Source organism: Stylophora pistillata, chromosome 11 (genome assembly GCF_964205215.1).
Source record: "Stylophora pistillata chromosome 11, jaStyPist1.2, whole genome shotgun sequence".
NCBI classification, from domain to species: domain Eukaryota; kingdom Metazoa; phylum Cnidaria; class Anthozoa; order Scleractinia; family Pocilloporidae; genus Stylophora; species Stylophora pistillata.
Window position 1 is genome coordinate 2,916,447 of NC_142529.1, and position 19,219 is coordinate 2,935,665.

Consider the following 19,219-nt stretch of genomic DNA (forward strand, 5'->3'; position numbering starts at 1 on the left):
AAATGATACGAAGATCTCTAAAGATACAAATAATTTTAACATCAAGTATAAACATTAGGTCCAAGCATCAATACGTGACATCAAACAGAAACAACTTTCTCTTCCGGGAATAGAAGGCTTTAATCAGACATAAACATTATGGGAACGAGTTAACCAAGTCACGTTTGAGCCATTATTTGATCTCGAAAGTTGAACTTTACAGTTGTTGTGTACCTATTCCTTCGATTTCAAATCCGCACTATAAAGCTTATTTAGGATTACTGATCATCAAGTCTGACTTGTCAGCTTTCAGCAATATTTGGTTACAGGCCACCACGATGGGCAAAATTTTCTCATCAAAATAGGCCGCAAGATCTTAGCTTTATCACGATCTTGCCTGTGAATCTCGCTAAGAGCCCGATTCATAAACGATGTCATACAGCCAAAAAGAGGTTCTCCTTCAAATTTCTTACAAAAAATTTAAATGAGCACAGCGACATTTAAGCAGTAAATTGTGGAGTTTACCTCATGCAAGAGTGCTGAACATTGGCAACAAATTAAATTCAAAACGAAGGTCAGCCAAGGGGCAGACATATTGTTTTAGTGGCTTACGACCTACTGGCGGCTGAAAAACGCACTAAACCATTTCTGCCTGTCAGCAGAATTAACTTCAAAATTTTAAGCCAGTTTCTACTCTAAATTACTTTCATTTAGCTATATTAGTGAAGGCTAAGAGTATTTACGCTATGCATCATTTAATCATATTACCACCCGAGTCAAAATTTAGAGCCAAAAGCCTTCAACAAATAAGGTCCATAACAATATTCTATCATTATTGCCTCGCTGTTTCTCGTTGCGTTTTCCGGTGTTTAGTCCCTCTTTAGAGGCAGGCTATAATAGCCAAAGTTAAGTTCAGTATCACGTTTATGGGAAGGCACACCTCAGCCAAACTTCATCATTCAGAGCTAGATTGACGGGCGTTTGTAAAACCCGTGACTACAAAACATCCTTGAAAATGTTTAAACCCGAGACCCCGGGACGCTGGTGTCCGTGACACCAATAAAAGCTTTTTTTTGTGCCTGTAACTCAAAAACGAGTTCGGTGGTTGTTCATTTTTTCTCATTTTCAGTAACTTTTTCCATAAGCGGCTGCCGATGATGAAATAGACGGGTCGTCCCATAAAAGGAGCTATCAGGCGAAACCCACACAGGAGAACTTGCCTGCAAGGTCAGCGGACGGCGGTGAAAGGTCTTTTATTGAAACACCTGATTTAGCAAAATATGATGCATCTCTCTACCAAGTTTTCAAAAAACCACGCTCCTTTAATTTCCCCGGTTACATTCATTGAATCTTTAAACCAAGAGTAGCATCATGCTATGTCTGATTGTCCACCTGGTTGCTATGTGAACTTTAATATATCAAAAAGAAGCTGTTTACATACTCGTTATGTGAATATCAACATAATGAGTTTTGATTTACCTGAAGGTCTCACAGTTAACTATTTTCTCCTTTAGCCTAAGACGTTCGTAGTAACTCTGTAAAAAGTAGGAGAACCTCTTGAATCCTAAACATCTCTGGGCGACGATTAATTTTAGCACGCTTTCTATCAGCCTACTTTTACATCTTTGTCACAGATTTGGCAAAAGTAGTGCTCGGACAGGACAATACGAATATGAGACGAAAAATAACTTAAAAGCCTTTTGATAATCCCGTATTAGACAGCTGGGTCGTAGTAATTTCCTGTGCTTATTCCCGTTTCACTGGTGCCTTTAATTCTGGTTCCCTTGGATCCTGCTCTCTTTCAGCTGACCGAGTCGCGAAAGAATCTGGTAACCAGTTTACACGGCCCATAAATTCCGTGCCAGGTGACTTCTTTTTCATAACACAGAAGAGCTTTATCTTGTGAGCATCGTAGGAGTTCAGAGGCTTAAAGAGGAAGGTAATGTATACAAATGAATCAGTCTTTTAAAGTCTTATGCATTTTGTTTACATATATTAAGCGTTGTACTATCACTGGACTAATTTTGCTCGGGAAAGGTTCAGGTTTTCATTCAAATTATGCTGAGCTCATTAGAGAAACAGTTTTCGGAAAGATGAATCAAGTAAGTTTAGGGCCTAATATGCAACATACTGGGCATTGAGTCTCTCCTGGAGCCACAGAAAGAAAAATATTGCGCTGAACTGAGACACAAATCTATCGCGGTTACAGCGGTATGATAAATATTCGGAAAACAAAAATAAAACTTGATACACTTACTGGTCATGTGGGTGCATCCACTTGGGATTTGCTGAAACATAATTCTCAGTGTTCCTCCTGTAGGAAAAAATGTATACCTTTCTGTGTCAAAAGTCGAGAGCATAACAGCTTAAATAAAAGCTAATAGACCACTTTCATAAATGACTGCCGGATTAATATTCTTTTGTTTAAATTTAAATTAGCCCTACTGGCCTCGTTCTCCAGTACAAAATTCAAAAGAATACATTATCTCAAGCGAGGCCAGAAGGGCTAATTTAAATTTAAACAAAAGAATACTTATACGGCAGCCATTTATGAAAGTGGTCTATTCCTCATTTTTCTCTTCTCTTTACATCCGTCATATCTAAAACTAAGATTTTTCAAGAACACTGGTCAAAAGTTACCCAAAATTTTGAAGTGTATCATTTATCAATTTCTCAACACATAAACTAAGATATTTCTAAAATCCGAACCTGCATGTATGATTACCGCGAAGATCAATTTCATACTCATTTACATGTATCTATATGAAATCTCCTCAGCTTTCATAATTCTTCATTTTTCGTGCTTGGAAATTTCATCTTATGAGATATCGACAAATGCATCTCTTGCAGATTTGAACATTCACAGAGTCCAAGGTCGTCGCAAAAATGCCTGAGGCCACATCTTTCGCACAATCAACATTTGAAACTCTGTTCAGGGCTTTCAAGAAAACAGACGAGGTACATCATCATCATCATTAATTTACCTTTTGAACAATAACAATAAATTAATCCACAGCTTCTCAATTATAAGACGAGGATACCTCAAGAAACTACTGGGCTTATAGAAGAGGCCACCTCGCTTACAACAATTTATTCAAACGATAAGCGCTTGGCCACTAATTCGGAGAATCTTTTAATAAAAAAATCTAGCATTCGCGTCTTAAAGCTAAATAGACTTGACGAACAAGTAACTGATACAGGAAGAGAGTTCCATCTTTTAGGACCTTGATAGAAAATTGTAAATTGCCTGCTATCTGCAAGACACAAACGTGTTCGATATTACTGAATGTACTGGTGTCATACCAGTCAGTTAGGCTATTTGTTACACAAAGGTTGAGAACCAATGGGTGCAATAAGTTATTTTGATGACAAAACATGAAATTTCGATTTCAAACGTATTGCCTTGGAAAGTATCCAAAAACTTCCAGTTCGGAGAATAACGGAGCAGAATGGGCTCTATGCTCTGAGGTACAAAGTCCATGGTTCCGTACACAGATAAGAGTTAATTTTCATCAGGAAAACTGAGTGATCGTGAAGATTTATTCCATTCAATGGTGTGCCACAATGAATGAGTTTTCGAATTGTTTTCATTTCTTTGGCAGGTATCAGAGGTTTTAAAAATGTTTGAGTTGTCAAACGAATCCATCCAGGAGATAATGAATCTTCTACGGAAAGACTTCGACAAAGGTCTCTCTGCCAATGAAGACGAGCGGGCGGAGAGCTCGGTCAAAATGCTTCCTACATATATAAGGGCGATTCCAAGTGGCTCAGAATCTGGTGATTTCCTTGCTGTGGATCTTGGTGGAACAAACTTTAGGCTGTTATCAATCTCTATACAGAATGGCCGAGTTCAAGATACAATCGAAATTCCACCGATGACTCAGACAATTAAGACCAGTGACGCGGAAACGTTTTTTAACTACATTGCTCATCATATTTCACTCTTTGTGAAGAAACACGACCTCTCTAACAAAACACTGCCGCTCGGATTTACGTTTTCTTTTCCAGTCAAGCAATCATCACTCACATCAGGGTCGCTGATCAGATGGACCAAGGGATTTTCTGCTTCTGGGGTAGAAAATGAGGATGTTGTCAAACTACTTAAGGAGGCACTTGTTAGAAAAGGAATGGTGTGTGAATTTAAATTTAAAATTATCATGGCTTGTCTTGTAATGGATTTAATTATAAGGAATATGCTGAGTTCTTCCGGCATTTTGGTCTCCCCTCCCCCACTCTCTCCTTCACTTAGAAGTGGGGGGAAGGGAAGGGGGTAAAATATTGTGGTGGGGAAGGGAAGGGTAAAATTTTGTGGGGGGAAGGGAAAGGGGTAAAATATTGTGGTGGGAACACAAACATGCTGACATTGCGTTAATATCTATTAATAAGAGGCCTCAGAGCTACTCTCGTGATCGCCTTGGGCCCACATTAAATCCACATTAATCCACATTAAATCCACATTAATCCACATTAAATCCACATTAATCCACATTAAATCCACATTAATCCACATTAAATCCACATTAATCCACATTAAATCCACATTAAATCCACATTAAATCCACCAATGCTAGAGGCGGGCAGACATGTGCATGATCTACATAAGGCGATTATCTGTCACTTTATTGAGTTAATTGGATTTCATGTTACTGTGCGTCTGCTCACATTAAGATGTTATAATTAAGAACATCAGCGAGTGCCAAGTGTACGATCCAAAGGTTCCCATCTTGTTTTCACCGTGTTTTAGTACCGTCTATGTATCCCTAATGGTAACATGGGATCTTGGAATGAAGTACAAATAATCGTTTGTCTCACAAAAAAATTGCAACCTCTTTTTTTTCAAATTTGATCATGATAACATCATAACGAACTACAGTCGAACATCGGGGAATGCCCCCACCCCCCCCCCCCCTTCAACGGAAAATATATTTTCCTTACACTTAGGTAGCACGGAAAGCCGTAAAAATCGTGAACAAAAGATCATCTTTCAAACCGGCAGTCTAAATCCCACAGGGATCAACGAACGCTTTTCATTCCACTAATTTATTCTTGTTTTTCTCGTTGCCATATTCCCACCAATAACGTAGCTCCGCTCTCTGCCTTTAAAAGCACACACAACCCACAATTCCTCTATTCGCTTCGACGAAGGGCTAACGCTCGAAACGTCAGCTTTTGTAATCGTTACGGTGGCCAATTTACCACTTCAACTTTGTTGATATATCCAAATTATTTCGTTACTCCCACCGACGCAGCCCCAAACAGTTTCTTTCGAAACTATCAGCCTTTATCGTTATAAGATTAGACCCGTGGAGTACTTAGGGATAGCTTTTCAAGTAGGGCTTAAATTTCATTGATGGCGCAGAGAAGTACGAGTTTAAGAACTTAAACTGACTTTTTTACTGAAAGAGTGTTGGTGGGCTGCCTTCCGTAATAATTAACGACTGTTCTTTGCTGCCATCAATAGTCACTAGAATTTCAGGGACCAGTGGGGGAGGGGGGGGGGGGGAGGAGGTGGGAACATTTGGTTTAAACTGGTAGACCAGCGTGATCTTAACTTCATTTTCGAACAGTCAGTTAAAGATCATGAAGAAAATTCTTTTGATTATGTTACTCTGCAGAGTTCCACAGTGGATGTTGTTGCCCTTGTCAATGACACCACAGGTACAATGATGTCTTGTGCATTCGAGAACCCTTTTGTCAGCGCTGGGCTTATCTTGGGCACGGGAACCAATGCTTGCTACATGGAGAGCCTTGATAATGTTCCCAAATGGGACGGTGATCAAGATGAACCACGGCAAGTGATCATCAACACAGAGTGGGGTGCATTTGGTGACAATGGATCTCTGGATCATCTTCGAACAAAGTACGATGAACGACTTGATGAGGAATCCAGTAACCCTCGTCAACAGATGTAAGTAAACCCAAAACGAAAGTAATTACAACAACCAATCAGAAGAAAGGAAAAAACCTTTAAGGGGCCAATGGGAACTCGAAGTAAAAAACGCGCGGGAAAACGCGAGCAACTAAGTTGTGATTGGTTTTAGCTTTGATTCTGATTGGCTGAGAAAGTGGCTCAAGTTTAATCAGACCAATCACACAGCAAAGTAAAACGAAAAGCAATCCCGGATTAGTTTCGTCACTCAATTGAAAAACTGTTCCATCATAGCAAACGAACATACAGTTATCTGCTCTGCTTCTCAAATAATACTGTTGGGTTGGACAGAACATTTCTGAATTGTGTGCAACCTTTACTTCTTTTACTCAGATTTGAGAAGATGATATCTGGTATGTATCTTGGTGAACTTGCCAGAATCGTGTGCATGGACCTGGTCAACAAGAAACTCCTCTTCAAAGGAGAAGTCACAGAAAAATTCAGGACCAAAAATAGTTTCCCTGCTGAATTCGTGTCTCTGGTTGAAAGGTACTTGGGCTAGAGCAGAGAAAACTATTATGTATTTTGTAAAATTACAGTGGACCATTTAATCGTTATAGATTATAATAGTATACATGATATAATCATAACATCCATGGTCAATATGAAATTTTTTTAAAATCTTTCAGTCACGAAAAGCATAAGATAGAGGAGGTTCTCAATACTATGGAAGTGGCGGAACAAGCCTCGGAATCTGACATCGAGAATTTGCGGCGAGTTTGTGCTGCATTATCCTTGAGAGCTGCCAAGGTAGCAGCCGCAGGCGTTGCCACAATAGTTAAGGTCTGTGTTACAAATCTTGACCCTCGTGATTCGATATTTCAGTTATTAATTCAAATTTTGACGTGTATATTTTTTTCTGTATTTAGTTTTTTGACTGTCTGTTTTATTTTGTTTCATTCATTCATCATAATTTCATTTGCATCCCTGATTACTTCCTGTTAAACCCAACAGACCATGAACACTGGATATGTTTGTGGTATATTATCATATGAGAAGAAAGCACCAATCGGAATTGAGAACACTAGAAATAATAGCCTTTAGTTTCTGGTTCTTGTGGTATGACTGCGTGTCTTGATCTCCAATGTGATTGGTCACAATTTGAACTTTACGATTTTCTGAATCTGACAGAAATAATAAAATATGGTCAATTAGAGTAGTAAACATTATTTTTTGTTTTTAATGATGCATTCACTGATTTTAGCAGATAAAATTTTTGTCAACTTTGTACACAGAAAACTGGTAACTTCACGACCACGATTGCCGCTGACGGAAGCCTCTTTAAAAGACATCCAAAGTTTAGGAATTACATGCAGGAGACTCTCACTGAAATTTTACCGGAAGCCGACATCACCTTTATGCTATCAGAAGATGGTTCAGGAAAAGGAGCAGCACTCATTGCTGCTGTTGCATCACAAATGAAAGAACAATGAGTATTATAACATAACCAAAGCAAAGCGCGCGATCTGATTGGTCAATTCAGCGTCCTTCATTTGCCCATGGGTGTACGCTGCTGACGTGAGCTAATGCGAAGGTTATTTTTCCGCGCGCGCTTGTTTTTTTTTCTGGTCACGCAAGATTTGTTAAATAAGAGGGAACTCTTTTGCTACAATGTATCAGTGTTATGTTATAAAACAAATTGTAAACACCACAGCGTACACTATTGAGTTATGGATGCACTGAGGAGGTTTTCTAAGCACTCAAGAAGCTAGAGTCGCTCTCGGCTATCGCCTCGCGCGACTCTTTCGCTTCTTTCGTGCTTAGCAACCTCCAGCTTGCATCCATAACTCAATAGTGCGCGCTGTGGTGTTTACCATTTGTTAAGTATTATATTTTGTCATGAATAGCTGTCAGACGGGACCTTAAGCCAGCGGCATCACTAGAATGACCACAGTGGTGTTTATTAGTTAAGTGCCGGCTAGGGACAGTAGCTCAGCCTCGCATTGGTTTTGTAGTTGAATTTTATCCTCACATCAAATTTTATGTTTCTTTGTTTCCACGATAAAATCGGGATGCGTACGTTCGCTTGTCTGTGTCCATAGCTCAAAAGTCTCATATCATATACGGGCTGAAAAATTAGGCATAAACGAGTTCTACTCAAAGTTAAGTCAGGATGTTTGTATTTTTTTACCCTCCGAAAAAAAGGGTCGGTAGGACGATGGGGAACAAAACATTTTTCTGGGATGGCTGTAGGATTTCTTGTACCGTAACTTCGAGGCATGTTCTGAGGTTAAAAAGGAATGTTCAGAGCGATCTGACTGGACTTGCTAAAACATGCCAGTAAGCAACGCAAACTTAAAGTCCCCCACGCAAAGTCCTTCCACTCTAGACACCTGGCCACCTTCCAGCAACAGGTACTTAGCCCACTGGCTGTGTTGTGTTAAGCCATGGGCCTGAAAACCAACCACGTGATAAATCCAGTCTTGAGAAAGAGCCAAGGTCTCTTCTGAAAAGTCCTCCTCACCTTTGAAGTATGACACGAAGATTAATTGACTGAAGTGTCCAAAACCTACTCTTACCACCCCCACCCCTCGAGCTTATTTACAGCCGGAGGGGGGAAGGCAGAGGATTTGGGAGGATCACATGGTTTTTAGAGGGAACAGAGAGAGAATCAGTTGTTAGAGCTAGAAAACAGGGAGGAGATTGTGAAGTATTAAGGACGCTCGTTCTAGAAGAATTTAAGATATAAAGTATTTTCTACCTAGTTTGTTTTGGTTCAGATACAGCATCCTCCAGCGGAAAAAGAAAATATCCCGTTCACATACTTCTACGTGACTCAGATGTTTTTCTCCTTACCCCTTTGACATTTACCCCTTAACCGTTTGATTATTTGTACTCCCGTGGCGATTATTTAGACTACAGCTCGTGTTTCCTATTCAGCAATCAGACTTCGGACAAAAATATCAGGATACGTGATCAGAATATCAATAAAAAGTGTCTTTAATAACACCATGGTCTTTTTTGATGACAGTTCACAGCCAGCTGTTTCTTCACTTGGCCTAAAAACGGTACGAGCAACTTGGTAAAAAAAAGAAGCTCTCGAATCATAGGTCTAGGTGACAATTAATTAGTTTTGCCACAAAACTTATTATCAGTCTCTTTATACTCTTTGTCACAGTTTTTTACAAATTGAGGTCCTTTTCATTACCTTCTGAATTTCGTGATTATGGCACGAAACATAATTTCACGGTCCACTGATGACCCCGTCTCAAGTTCTCTCTTTTCCGAACGGGGAAAGAATCTGGTTACCAGTTTAAAAGGACTATAACTTCTTTGTTAAGTTACTTCTTTGTTCATAACAGGGCAGGGTTTCATCTTGTCAGTGCTGCAAGAATTTAAGACCTCAAGAGGTAAGCGAAGCCACCATAGAAATGAATCTGTTTAAAGTTCTGTGCATCATTTTAGAAAACTTTTTTTGCACTTTTCAGTCTTAAAGTTGTTCGTAAATAAGCTGTCGCTTCTTAATGATGAATAATTGGGCTCTATGGCGTGTTCCTATACTGTATCACCATTCGAACATTGTTAAACGAATTAATTCCATAACAAAGTATTCTACCATTTCTCCCCTGTTTTAGTCTCCAGGTTCTATTTGAAAGGACGATGTTGCGTTTGCTAGCAATTTGTCTATACCTGTCGGTGAACTTTTGTTGCGCAGGTAAGGTTTAACTTTTTTTAACCCCGTGTTTCTGTTTTACCCTTGCGGGTAAGACTCCGATGAGATTTGAGGGTGTAGCATCTACAATGCTAGCACGGTCTACTCGCTGCGACTGTGTTGTCTTACTGAAAGCTGGGTGAATTCTGATGAAAAGTTCCTCTCGAACCCATCGACAACAGTATTTTTCCTCAGCCAAAAACTGCGAAGGAAACTCACTTTCCTTTCAATGTAACAAAATTACTTTGGATCGTGATAGATAGATAGACATTCTATTGCATAAAAACCTCCCTTGCAAGACTTGAAAGGACAGACAGCGGTTCATTGTTCTCGTCGTATCGCATATCTTAAGTGCTACTGTTGTCACTGTATCGAATGTTCTTTAGTAAAATAAATGAATGTAGTTGACGTGGCAGAATATCTTATTTACACTTCCTTTATCAAACTTTTTGGAACTTTCTAAAGACGATAAAAGCGCGTGTGATAGACATCTTGTTGTTAACTTCTATTTCAATTTAAACGCGGGTACGTGATCATAATTGGCTCGCCTGATGTATTGTACGCGTAACCTTTAGCATCAACTGAAAAGTAGCTTTGAAACTGTAACGTCTTTGATCTTACATCTGAGAGTATATCGAAACAAAAAAAAGACGAGTCAAAGAAAGTCCTATGAAAACTCTACTGATTTGTTGGTTTGTCCAAAGTTCATCCTCGGTGTACACAAATTGGAGAAGGATTTCTGTCCTCACCTTTGATAGGCAAGTGTTACGAGTTTACCCCCCACCCGTTCCCCCAACGAGTTAAGTCCCTCTCCTCCACCTCCGGAAAGTTAGCAACAGCCAGACCATAATACTACGTTGTACTTCCAAATTTAAATCCACAACTGTAATCTATACATTTACGTCAAGATATTTCTTGAAGAGGCGCACAATGTACTTGAGCTGCTACCATGGGGTGATCGATGTTGTTTATTGAAGAGCGCACGCGATATGCTAATCATTACGACCCTTGAGTCATGAAAATTTGACCCTGCCCGGCTAATACGTCCACCCCGTTAATATAGCCGATTATTTTTTGCGCATTACATACATACATACATACATACATACATACATACATACATACATACATACATACATACATACATACATACATACATACATACATACATACATACATACATACATACATACATACATACATACATACATACATACATACATACATACATACATACATACATACATACATACATACATACATACATACATACATACATACATACATACATACATACATACATACATACATACATACATACATACATACATACATACATACATACATACATACATACATACATACATACATACATACATACATACATACATACATACATACATACATACATACATACATACATACATACATACATACATACATACATACATACATACATACATACATACATACATACATACATACATACATACATACATACATACATACATACATACATACATACATACATACATACATACATACATACATACATACATACATACATACATACATACATACATACATACATACATACATACATACACACATTTATTTGATAAGAGACCGTTTTATCGGTATCTTTTTTAGAGAGCTGGGAACGAACTTGTGAACGGAACACAATGTACTTGCATTGCTACTCTGGGCGGATCGACGTTCAAAGGGCGTGGTACGGACGCCAACAGTCGGGAGTTTGCTTCGAGAGAGGAAGCAGAGAGAATACAAACTGTTACACCAGTGCGACGAGTTACGTCAGAGGCGAATGTAACGGACGGCGATCCTGCAGCATGTACGTCTCGAACTCAGCTTTCGGAGATCCGTGTGTTGGCACCGTGAAATATCTGGTGGTAAGCTTAGAGTAAAAAAAAAAACTATTCCAGGTTTTAGGGAAAACTGGCTTTGCCGAAATCGAGAACCAGTTATTTATAACGTAACTTCTCCTATAGCAGGGCCACGTTCAAGCATAATTTGCCCAATCGCTTTAAAATGTTCCGGTCTGTTCACCAGCTTTTTAACGCGAAATCTGAAGAAGGTATCCAACATATCGGATTCCCACACGGCAATCATGTAAAGCAGTTGTAAACAGTCTTAGTTTTTAACTTGTAGTATTGAGCTGATGATTTTCCGTGTTTGAATAGAGCATTAGTACTACTACTACTTCTCACGGGAAGGCACTCTCTAGCCAATATCGGGCAAAGTTAAATGGACGGGCGTTAGCAATACTCGTGACCCGGGAGAAGTCCTTTATTTCTTTCTCAGTTCCTGTTCCTCTAGCATTCAGGTGGGGGAAAATGTATGAAGGTGTACGGCAAATCTCGCCTTGATAACTAATAGCATTATAATGATCGTCTGACTTTCAAAACCAGTGACGAACACCTTAAACCATTTGATGTTTCATATGTTCAGCGGCCGCGATGTGTAGAATTGATTTGACAGTCATTACGCCTTCGGCTCTCGAGTTGAAAAAGGTGGAGAAAAGAATACTCTAACATTTGATCCTACAACCTCCTGCCCCCTTATAAAGGCGCAGTTGATGCACATTCTGCTGTATTCCTGATCCATAGGTCTCGTACAGATGCAAATCGGGAGGGCAACGAGAACTGAAGAGGATTTGTGAACGCGACTCGGGTGACATCCGTTGTTACGGCAGCGACAGAATCGATGTCATATCGGCGTTTTACGGTCGCAAGACGGGAAGCCACGTCTGCTCAGGTTCAGTATATACCACATCTTGCGAAACGTCAGCGTACAGTTATGTGTATCGGAACTGCGACGGAAGTCAGAGCTGCCGTTTGGAGGCAAATAACCGACACTTCGGTGACCCTTGTCAGGGTACTACTAAATATTTGGAGGTTAGTAAGCGAAACACAGGCTTCCAGGAGAGTTATTCAGAAACGTCTTTGCACACAATAAGGCGACCTTCCGACTAACCCATTGCTGATTGTCACTCGTTTGTTTCTTTACGTTCATGAGAATTGAAGCCGATTTTAACCTACTCCCCACCTCATATATTGAGTGGGATCATAAGAACATTACGGAGCTTCATTGGGGGATCAAGGTAACCGTTACCGTGACAGCACAGCCGGTATCAGGGTCACATTAAATAATCAAATGAATTGTTTCCAACTGGATTCCTTCTGCCTTAGGAGATACATTGATAGAAACTTTTCTCACTCTTTCGCTGTTGGTGTTTTTATAAGTCTCAGAAGCAGTATAAGAACATCAAAATGACGATTAAATTTATTTCATTTCTCCACAGGTTCGATACAGATGTGAGTGATGATCACACAGGATCTGTCACCTGCCAGAGATTGGACTCCACTGATCAAAAAATGATCCAATGTAGCCTGTAGAGTTTCTTTAAAAAGGATCATTAAACCTCATGTTCACATTAATGAAATTCTTTGATTCCTTCTTTGAATTAGATTTCGACCCATTTTCGATAATGAGGAAAATGAAGATAATACTTTGTAGACATAAAGTACTTGTACGCGACCTTCGCAATTTTTTCATCGGGACAGTATTATCGTTTCAACAGAAAACTTTAAATCTTGGCCAAAATTTAAAAACAAGTTACTTTTCCTAACCCATAATCCACCTCAGCAATCATGTCATTCCAGTTTCATCTAGTTGTGCGTCCGTCCATCCCACTCCCACTTGGAAGTCCTTTTGAGTAAAATTTGAGAAAACGGCATAAATCAAATTTAACTCACCCTCCCCCCCCCCTCCCAGAACTGAAAATCTACAATGGTCAATTATCATGACATTGCGCAGAGAACAAGGTTTTTCTTCTATTTTGTCGACGAGAACAACAACAAGAAAAAAAGACAGAAGCTATTTTTTTGTCACATCAACACGATATCTTTGTCCCCTATTGTAGACCTGAAAAAATCCAAGATCTCATGTCAATAGCCCATTTCCGAATTGCCTCTAGCCTCTTTTTCAAAGCGAGTCCTGGTGCTCATCCTTTCGTATGGTAATAAGTTTTCATTCACAAGCAAATCAAACTCATTTTCATGCGTATGGTTGAGCACCAGGCCTCGTTTTGAGAAAGAGGCCAAACGTAATTCGGAAATGGCCTATTAAGACTGAATCAAATCTTCGAAAAGATATCTGACCCTTTACACCCTAACGTTAATATGCATATTCTCCACACTGTTCTCTTTTCATTTCCTATGATACTAACAAGCTCCTGATTTATCAGGAGCTCCTCGACAAGCCCTTCTTTAACAAGCCCTCCTTTAACAAGCTCCTCGATTTATCATCTACGGGTTTATATCGAATTAATTTGATGGCCTGCTCCCAGTTGGCTTGTTAGCTCAATTGGTAGAGCGCTGCACTAGTATCGCAGAGGTCAGTGGTTCGAATCCCGTACAGGCCTGAAATTTTTTTCAGGTCTGATTTCCACTATTGCTCAAATAGTGCTTTATTGCGAAGGATCGTTCTTATATACATAAAGCTCCTGATTGTTTGACAATCAGGAGCTTCTTGAATTGCTGATCATTTCCATTATTCTCCTGACCTTTATATTTGATTCAAGGGTGATAATGAAAGGAGAAACAAGAAACCAGTCACTCTATGGGAGTAAAGGATTAATAAAAAGCGCCAGAAACATTTTGTTAAGCAAATATTTCATCATAAACATAGAAAAATGATCCATGAAAGTTTTATTGACAATGAAGATTGTGTTTATTGAGAACACAAAACACTAGTGTTTCATCTTCAAATTAAATACGAGCCGCAAAGCAATCATACAGTTGTTTATTCCTCAACTAAAATTAAACTGGAGAGAAAAACGGAAAGTTGACGAATAGTTTGTAATGACATTGCCAAACCTCTAAAATGTGCACAACTTCCTCAAACGCTTACTCAATTCAGGTCCCGGCCGCAAAAAAGGGCCGAATTTATTAGCCTCAATCCAAAAATACTTCTACAAAAAGCCAACATCATTTCTGATCCTGAAACTTCCTGTCATAAGTGTTTCCAATTTATTTAGTTTTCGCCAATCAAGTAATTAAGTAGTCATAAGGACAAGACAAAAGACCAAACAATAATATTCCACCGGTATTTTTGGATATAGTAATTACATAACAGCCATGTGTTAGTATTTCCAAGCTCCGTTTTTCTGCAATGACTCACAAAAGTTTATCTTTTCTTGAAGAGAGACCCTTTTGAGAATTGATAAAGTAAGACACTGAAGCAAAAAGCCTGATCGTATTAGGGCGTAATATGTGTACGTGACTTTACCCAAGGGGCGAAACAGTTTATAGCGGATAAATTATTTACTTACGCGGAAAATGATCGATACACATTAGTTTAAATGAGATTGCTCATATCAGGAAAATGTTCAAACAAAGCCATTTGGTAATCTTTATAAAGAGATACATGCCCAGTTTTTCTCATCACAGTCACTAACGCATTTGACAACGGATCAGAAATTCCAGATACTTAGAGAGACTCCAATAAGGTGAGAAAAAGAAAAGTTCATCCGTTGAAAATTTCATCTTGCGCTAAATGAACTTCGACTCAAAAAAACTGTAACAATCTGAACTCATTCGACTGAAAAGCTACGAAATACAATTCAAACAACCTTATCAAGACTTGCACCATCAATCTTTATCATTGGTAAAGGTACTGAATACAGGTAGAAATAAAAAAGGTTTGGTAATCATTATCCAAAAAAACTATTACTCTCACCAAGTTATTATAACTGTTGATTACGAGGATTGTGTTATCATTTCCAAGTAAAAAAAAACTATTTCCTCATAAATTTCACTGATTTTTCAATAATTGCGGTATGTATTTCCTCTAAGAACGCATTATGATTTTCAAAAATTGAAGGTCTGTTTTTGATTCCTTTCAAGTTCAAGTCACAAAGAGAAATGGTGGGTTTGTTAGCTCTCTCCCTCCTCGCAGTGGCATTTGCCGACGCAGGTAAAGTTTCCAGGAAAAACGCTTGGTTCATATAAGTGACCTCTGGTTGTTTTGTTGAACCAATCTAAAACAGAAATTCAGTAAAAATATCTCGACCATTTTTAAACTCACGGAAAAAAAAAACTACTCTGGATCTCTTTAGAAAGACACGAAGGAGAGACTTAAAAATGATCAAGGATTCCAAGGTAAACATATCAGCCATATAGAACCAAGATAATACCACAGAACAGGCGATAAGGAATGTGGATGGGCTCAACTAAAGAGAAGTAACTTTAAACGGACACATTCGTTGTAATTCTAATATGTTTAAGAGTTTATCACAATTTTCCCGTTAGGAATTCAAGATTTGATTTACAATAGAGGTTTTGCACAGTAGCCATGTTGGATGAGAGGAACAATAGATTATTTTACCCATGGGAAAAAAAAAAAATTCTTTCTTATTCAAAATATTTTCATTGTTCCTGCCATCCAACATGACTGCTGTGCAAAACTTCTATGCACAAGAATCATCCTTGTATTTTGTGGCAGTAATTTATCAACCAGAAAATGCAGTTTCCTTCTCATTTAAACGAAGATATCAATTTGAGTAGGATAGACGTGAGGTACTTAAAGACAAGCGTCCGAGGAGGAAAGCCCGCGCCGCCTCCACCTTCACTCCTGACACCACATTTCTCCGCAGATACTGCCCGCGCATCTGCCTTTCCCGCATCGGTCTGGTCAGCGGCCGATGTCAACGAGGACAACCTTTTTAATCTTCGTTCGCGAAGTCAAGCCAACAACAAAACGAAGATAAATTTAATAATTCTCAATAGTTTTTAATAGTGTTGTATATTTAGTATAGCTTCACTTATTATTATTTTAGAGTTGGCGTGATGTCCTAGCGATTTTGCCGACATAACGATATTTAGATTTAGATTTAGATCAATGTAAGAGACATTAATCAAGTAATGCTCTTTTTTTCTCACAGTGGAACGAAGAGTTTGCGAACATAAGCAGATGACAATAGACTGCAGAGGGTTAGATATCAACATTCTGCGCGCCTCCTATGGCCGTACTCAACAAAATATCTGTGGTCGTGGGAGAAGCACAAACTGCCATGCTGGTAGTTCTATGAGCGTCGCTAGGTACGAATGTCAAGGACAGACTAGATGTACTTTGCACGCAAAGAACGAAGCGTTTGGAGACCCCTGTGTTGGGACCTTCAAATATCTTGAGGTGAGTTCACTACCAAAGAAGGACAACTTATGACTTGGAATATAAATATTCGCTCCATAAACTTTAAGAGGGGGGGGGGGGGGGCGGGCGGGAGAGCTGTATCCTTTTCACGCATGAAATTCAAAAGGTATATCGATCATTTCAATACTTGCTTTTAAAGATAAAGGTTATTTCCGTTTTGCACCCATGAAATTTTCCAGTAATTCCCCTGCTGTTAATTGTTGCTATGGTGCGAGTGTCTAAACCAACGTGATCACTGATTGGTTACCAGTCAGCTAATCGCGTACATATCCTTATATGAGGACATCGATCTCTATCCAATTTTTTCTCCGAAATCATACTCGTTCTGCTTTGGTAAAACTTGTAAAACGAAGACGTTCTTATTACAATACACAGGTGAAGTATGAATGTGTGGAAAAAACTGTTCTTTGCGCTGAGAATAAGCTCCTTCGCATTTGCGAAGGTAGGTCACAGCAGATTTCGTGCCCCGCTCCGAAGAAAATCGATATCATATCTGCAAACTACGGCCGACTAACTGGTCGGCATCTTTGTTGGGGAAGAGTCAGAACCACAAACTGTGGAGCCGCAGGGTCGATTGATAAAGTGAGGAGCAAGTGTCAAGGACGGCAAAGCTGTTCTTTGCAGGCAACAAACGGCCAGTTTGGTGATCCTTGCGTTGGAACAAAGAAGTATTTGGAGGTGACTATGGCTCTGTGTGTTACTTGAGATATTCTCTATTCTCTCCAAAGAAAACTTTCGTCAGAATAAAAATATCAGGGGCGTATCTTTGCCTAGAAAGCGATGATATATAATGACACTAACTGATATCTCCTTATATGGCATACGCTTTTATACGGCGACAATTCCATCATTCCCACCCTCCCCTGAACTTTCTTACAGTAAGAAATCTGATAGAGAGAACATATGTGTAAACATCCTGTTTCGACTCGAAAGCTACTTAATTAGCATGGGTTCTTCTATTCTCTTTCCAAAGTTGGATTTAACTTAAATTCAGACTCCAATTACCTGAAATTGTTCGGTCAACTTTGCGCAAAGGGTGGGTAGGACAAAACTTATGAGGAAAATTTAATTATGACCAAGTGGTCTCCAAAAAGCACCTATAAGCCAAGACCTACAACTGTACAACAACCTTGAACTTAAACAAAAAGCTAAAAAGACACAAGTATGAAGAAACCTGGGGAGATGAGAAAGAAACTAACTTAAAATTTATCGTATCGTTTCACAGATCAGATACAGATGTGACTGGTGAAGGATCTCGGTATTCCAAGCATCGACTGATCCCTTGTAGGTTGTGCAGTTTATGTAACAGACCATTAAAATAATTTTTCGTCGCCAATGATTGTCTCCATGTATTCATTTCTTTGTTCGTTTGCGTTAACTCTTTACACTCCAACATCAGTACGCATATTCCCCATACTGTTCTCCAAACATTTCCTAAGGTGCTGGCAAGGAGAATTTGTTTAACAATCAAGAGCTTCTTTAGTTGTCGATCTTAAGTCTAAAGCACCACCTAGCAAAGCGTGACAGGGTTATCTCAGTGTTACAGGGTACCTTTTCAGATATGTTAAGTTTCCTGGCAGTATCCTGGTGAGATCCTGATGAAATTCTCGGGGTGATGCCGGAAGGGTTTCAAAAGGATCCCAGCGGGGTTCAAAGAACTTTGAAATATTCCCCAAGTCTAAAGCACTACCCAACCAAAGCGTGACAGTCGTGACGGAGATAACTCCGTCACGACTTAGTCTCACTGGGTACCTTTTCAGAAACGCTATCAGTTTTGACAGTTTCATGTAACAAGACAGACCCCTTTAGTAGTATCCGGTGGGTGTCAACTCGCAATTTACTTACGTAACTACAAAATTAATGCACATAAATGGAAACATACGCAACCCTAACTGACATCTATACCCAATTATTTCCCTTTCTTAATCATCACTTATTTCAAAGGGGCGTAGTTTTTAGCTTCAAGATCATGATCACGACACAGCCTGCTAAAATACGTTGTACTTGATTGGCCAGTACTGAAAAATAACACCACTATCTTAGGCGGATATTTCTTCATTTTTAAGACCAATGTCGAATATTTTCCCCAATATTTTTGGAGGCTTTTATGCGGTAGCTCTCTCAATTGAACACCGAAATAAAATTATGTTAATTTCAAAAATCATTTAATTTCTCATTAGACCGCACAACATCACTCCAAGAAAACAAGTCTTGAAAACATCTATCAATACCGGGTGATATTGGGCAAGGGCGACACCACACCGGAAAATCGGCGTTTCATGAACTCTCAGAACACTCCTTTTTGGTTCGGCTTCAGCTGAGCGGGTCTGTAATTAATAAATACATTCAGGTGCGAGATTTAAAGTTCAGATTTAAAATTACGTGACTTTGCGATAAAGGATTAATTTGATTAAATCTATCCCTGAAAA

The 19,219-nt window shown here is 39.1% G+C and overlaps 3 protein-coding genes and 1 long non-coding RNA gene across 5 annotated transcripts; 3 read left to right on the plus strand and 1 right to left on the minus strand.

Moving 5' to 3' along the window:
- Window positions 1-1,358: 1,358 nt before the first annotated feature.
- LOC148719678 (uncharacterized) lies at window positions 1,359-15,042 on the minus strand. Its single transcript, XR_015993169.1, has 3 exons — window positions 13,208-15,042; window positions 2,237-2,293; window positions 1,359-1,905 (listed from the first exon to the last, which is right to left on the minus strand). It is a non-coding gene; the product is annotated as an uncharacterized LOC148719678 (long non-coding RNA).
- LOC111323126 (hexokinase-4) lies at window positions 1,783-7,932 on the plus strand. Of its 2 annotated transcripts, none has more exons than XM_022926419.2 (7): window positions 1,783-1,918; window positions 2,830-2,937; window positions 3,582-4,109; window positions 5,595-5,887; window positions 6,242-6,397; window positions 6,538-6,691; window positions 7,144-7,932. In XM_022926419.2, exons 2-7 carry the CDS (start codon window positions 2,866-2,868, stop codon window positions 7,339-7,341), a joined length of 1,401 nt encoding a protein of 466 aa, XP_022782154.2. In that variant the 5' UTR covers window positions 1,783-1,918; window positions 2,830-2,865; the 3' UTR covers window positions 7,342-7,932. The 2 variants fall into 2 exon arrangements, with proteins under 2 accessions (XP_022782154.2, XP_088594556.1); XM_088738430.1 differs by having other exon boundaries at window positions 1,785-1,912; window positions 2,828-2,937.
- Window positions 8,893-13,020, plus strand: LOC111323139 (L-rhamnose-binding lectin CSL3). Its single transcript, XM_022926437.2, has 6 exons — window positions 8,893-8,916; window positions 9,211-9,258; window positions 9,484-9,563; window positions 11,211-11,467; window positions 12,185-12,472; window positions 12,880-13,020. The coding sequence occupies exons 3-6, from the start codon at window positions 9,509-9,511 to the stop codon at window positions 12,898-12,900; spliced, it is 621 nt and encodes a 206-aa protein (XP_022782172.2). The 5' UTR covers window positions 8,893-8,916; window positions 9,211-9,258; window positions 9,484-9,508; the 3' UTR covers window positions 12,901-13,020.
- On the plus strand, window positions 14,977-18,126 carry LOC148719679 (L-rhamnose-binding lectin CSL3-like). The gene is made up of 5 exons (XM_088738433.1): window positions 14,977-15,087; window positions 15,485-15,554; window positions 16,522-16,769; window positions 17,166-17,468; window positions 18,016-18,126. Exons 2-5 carry the CDS (start codon window positions 15,503-15,505, stop codon window positions 18,037-18,039), a joined length of 627 nt encoding a protein of 208 aa, XP_088594559.1. The 5' UTR covers window positions 14,977-15,087; window positions 15,485-15,502; the 3' UTR covers window positions 18,040-18,126.
- The last annotated feature ends 1,093 nt before the right edge of the window (window positions 18,127-19,219 follow it).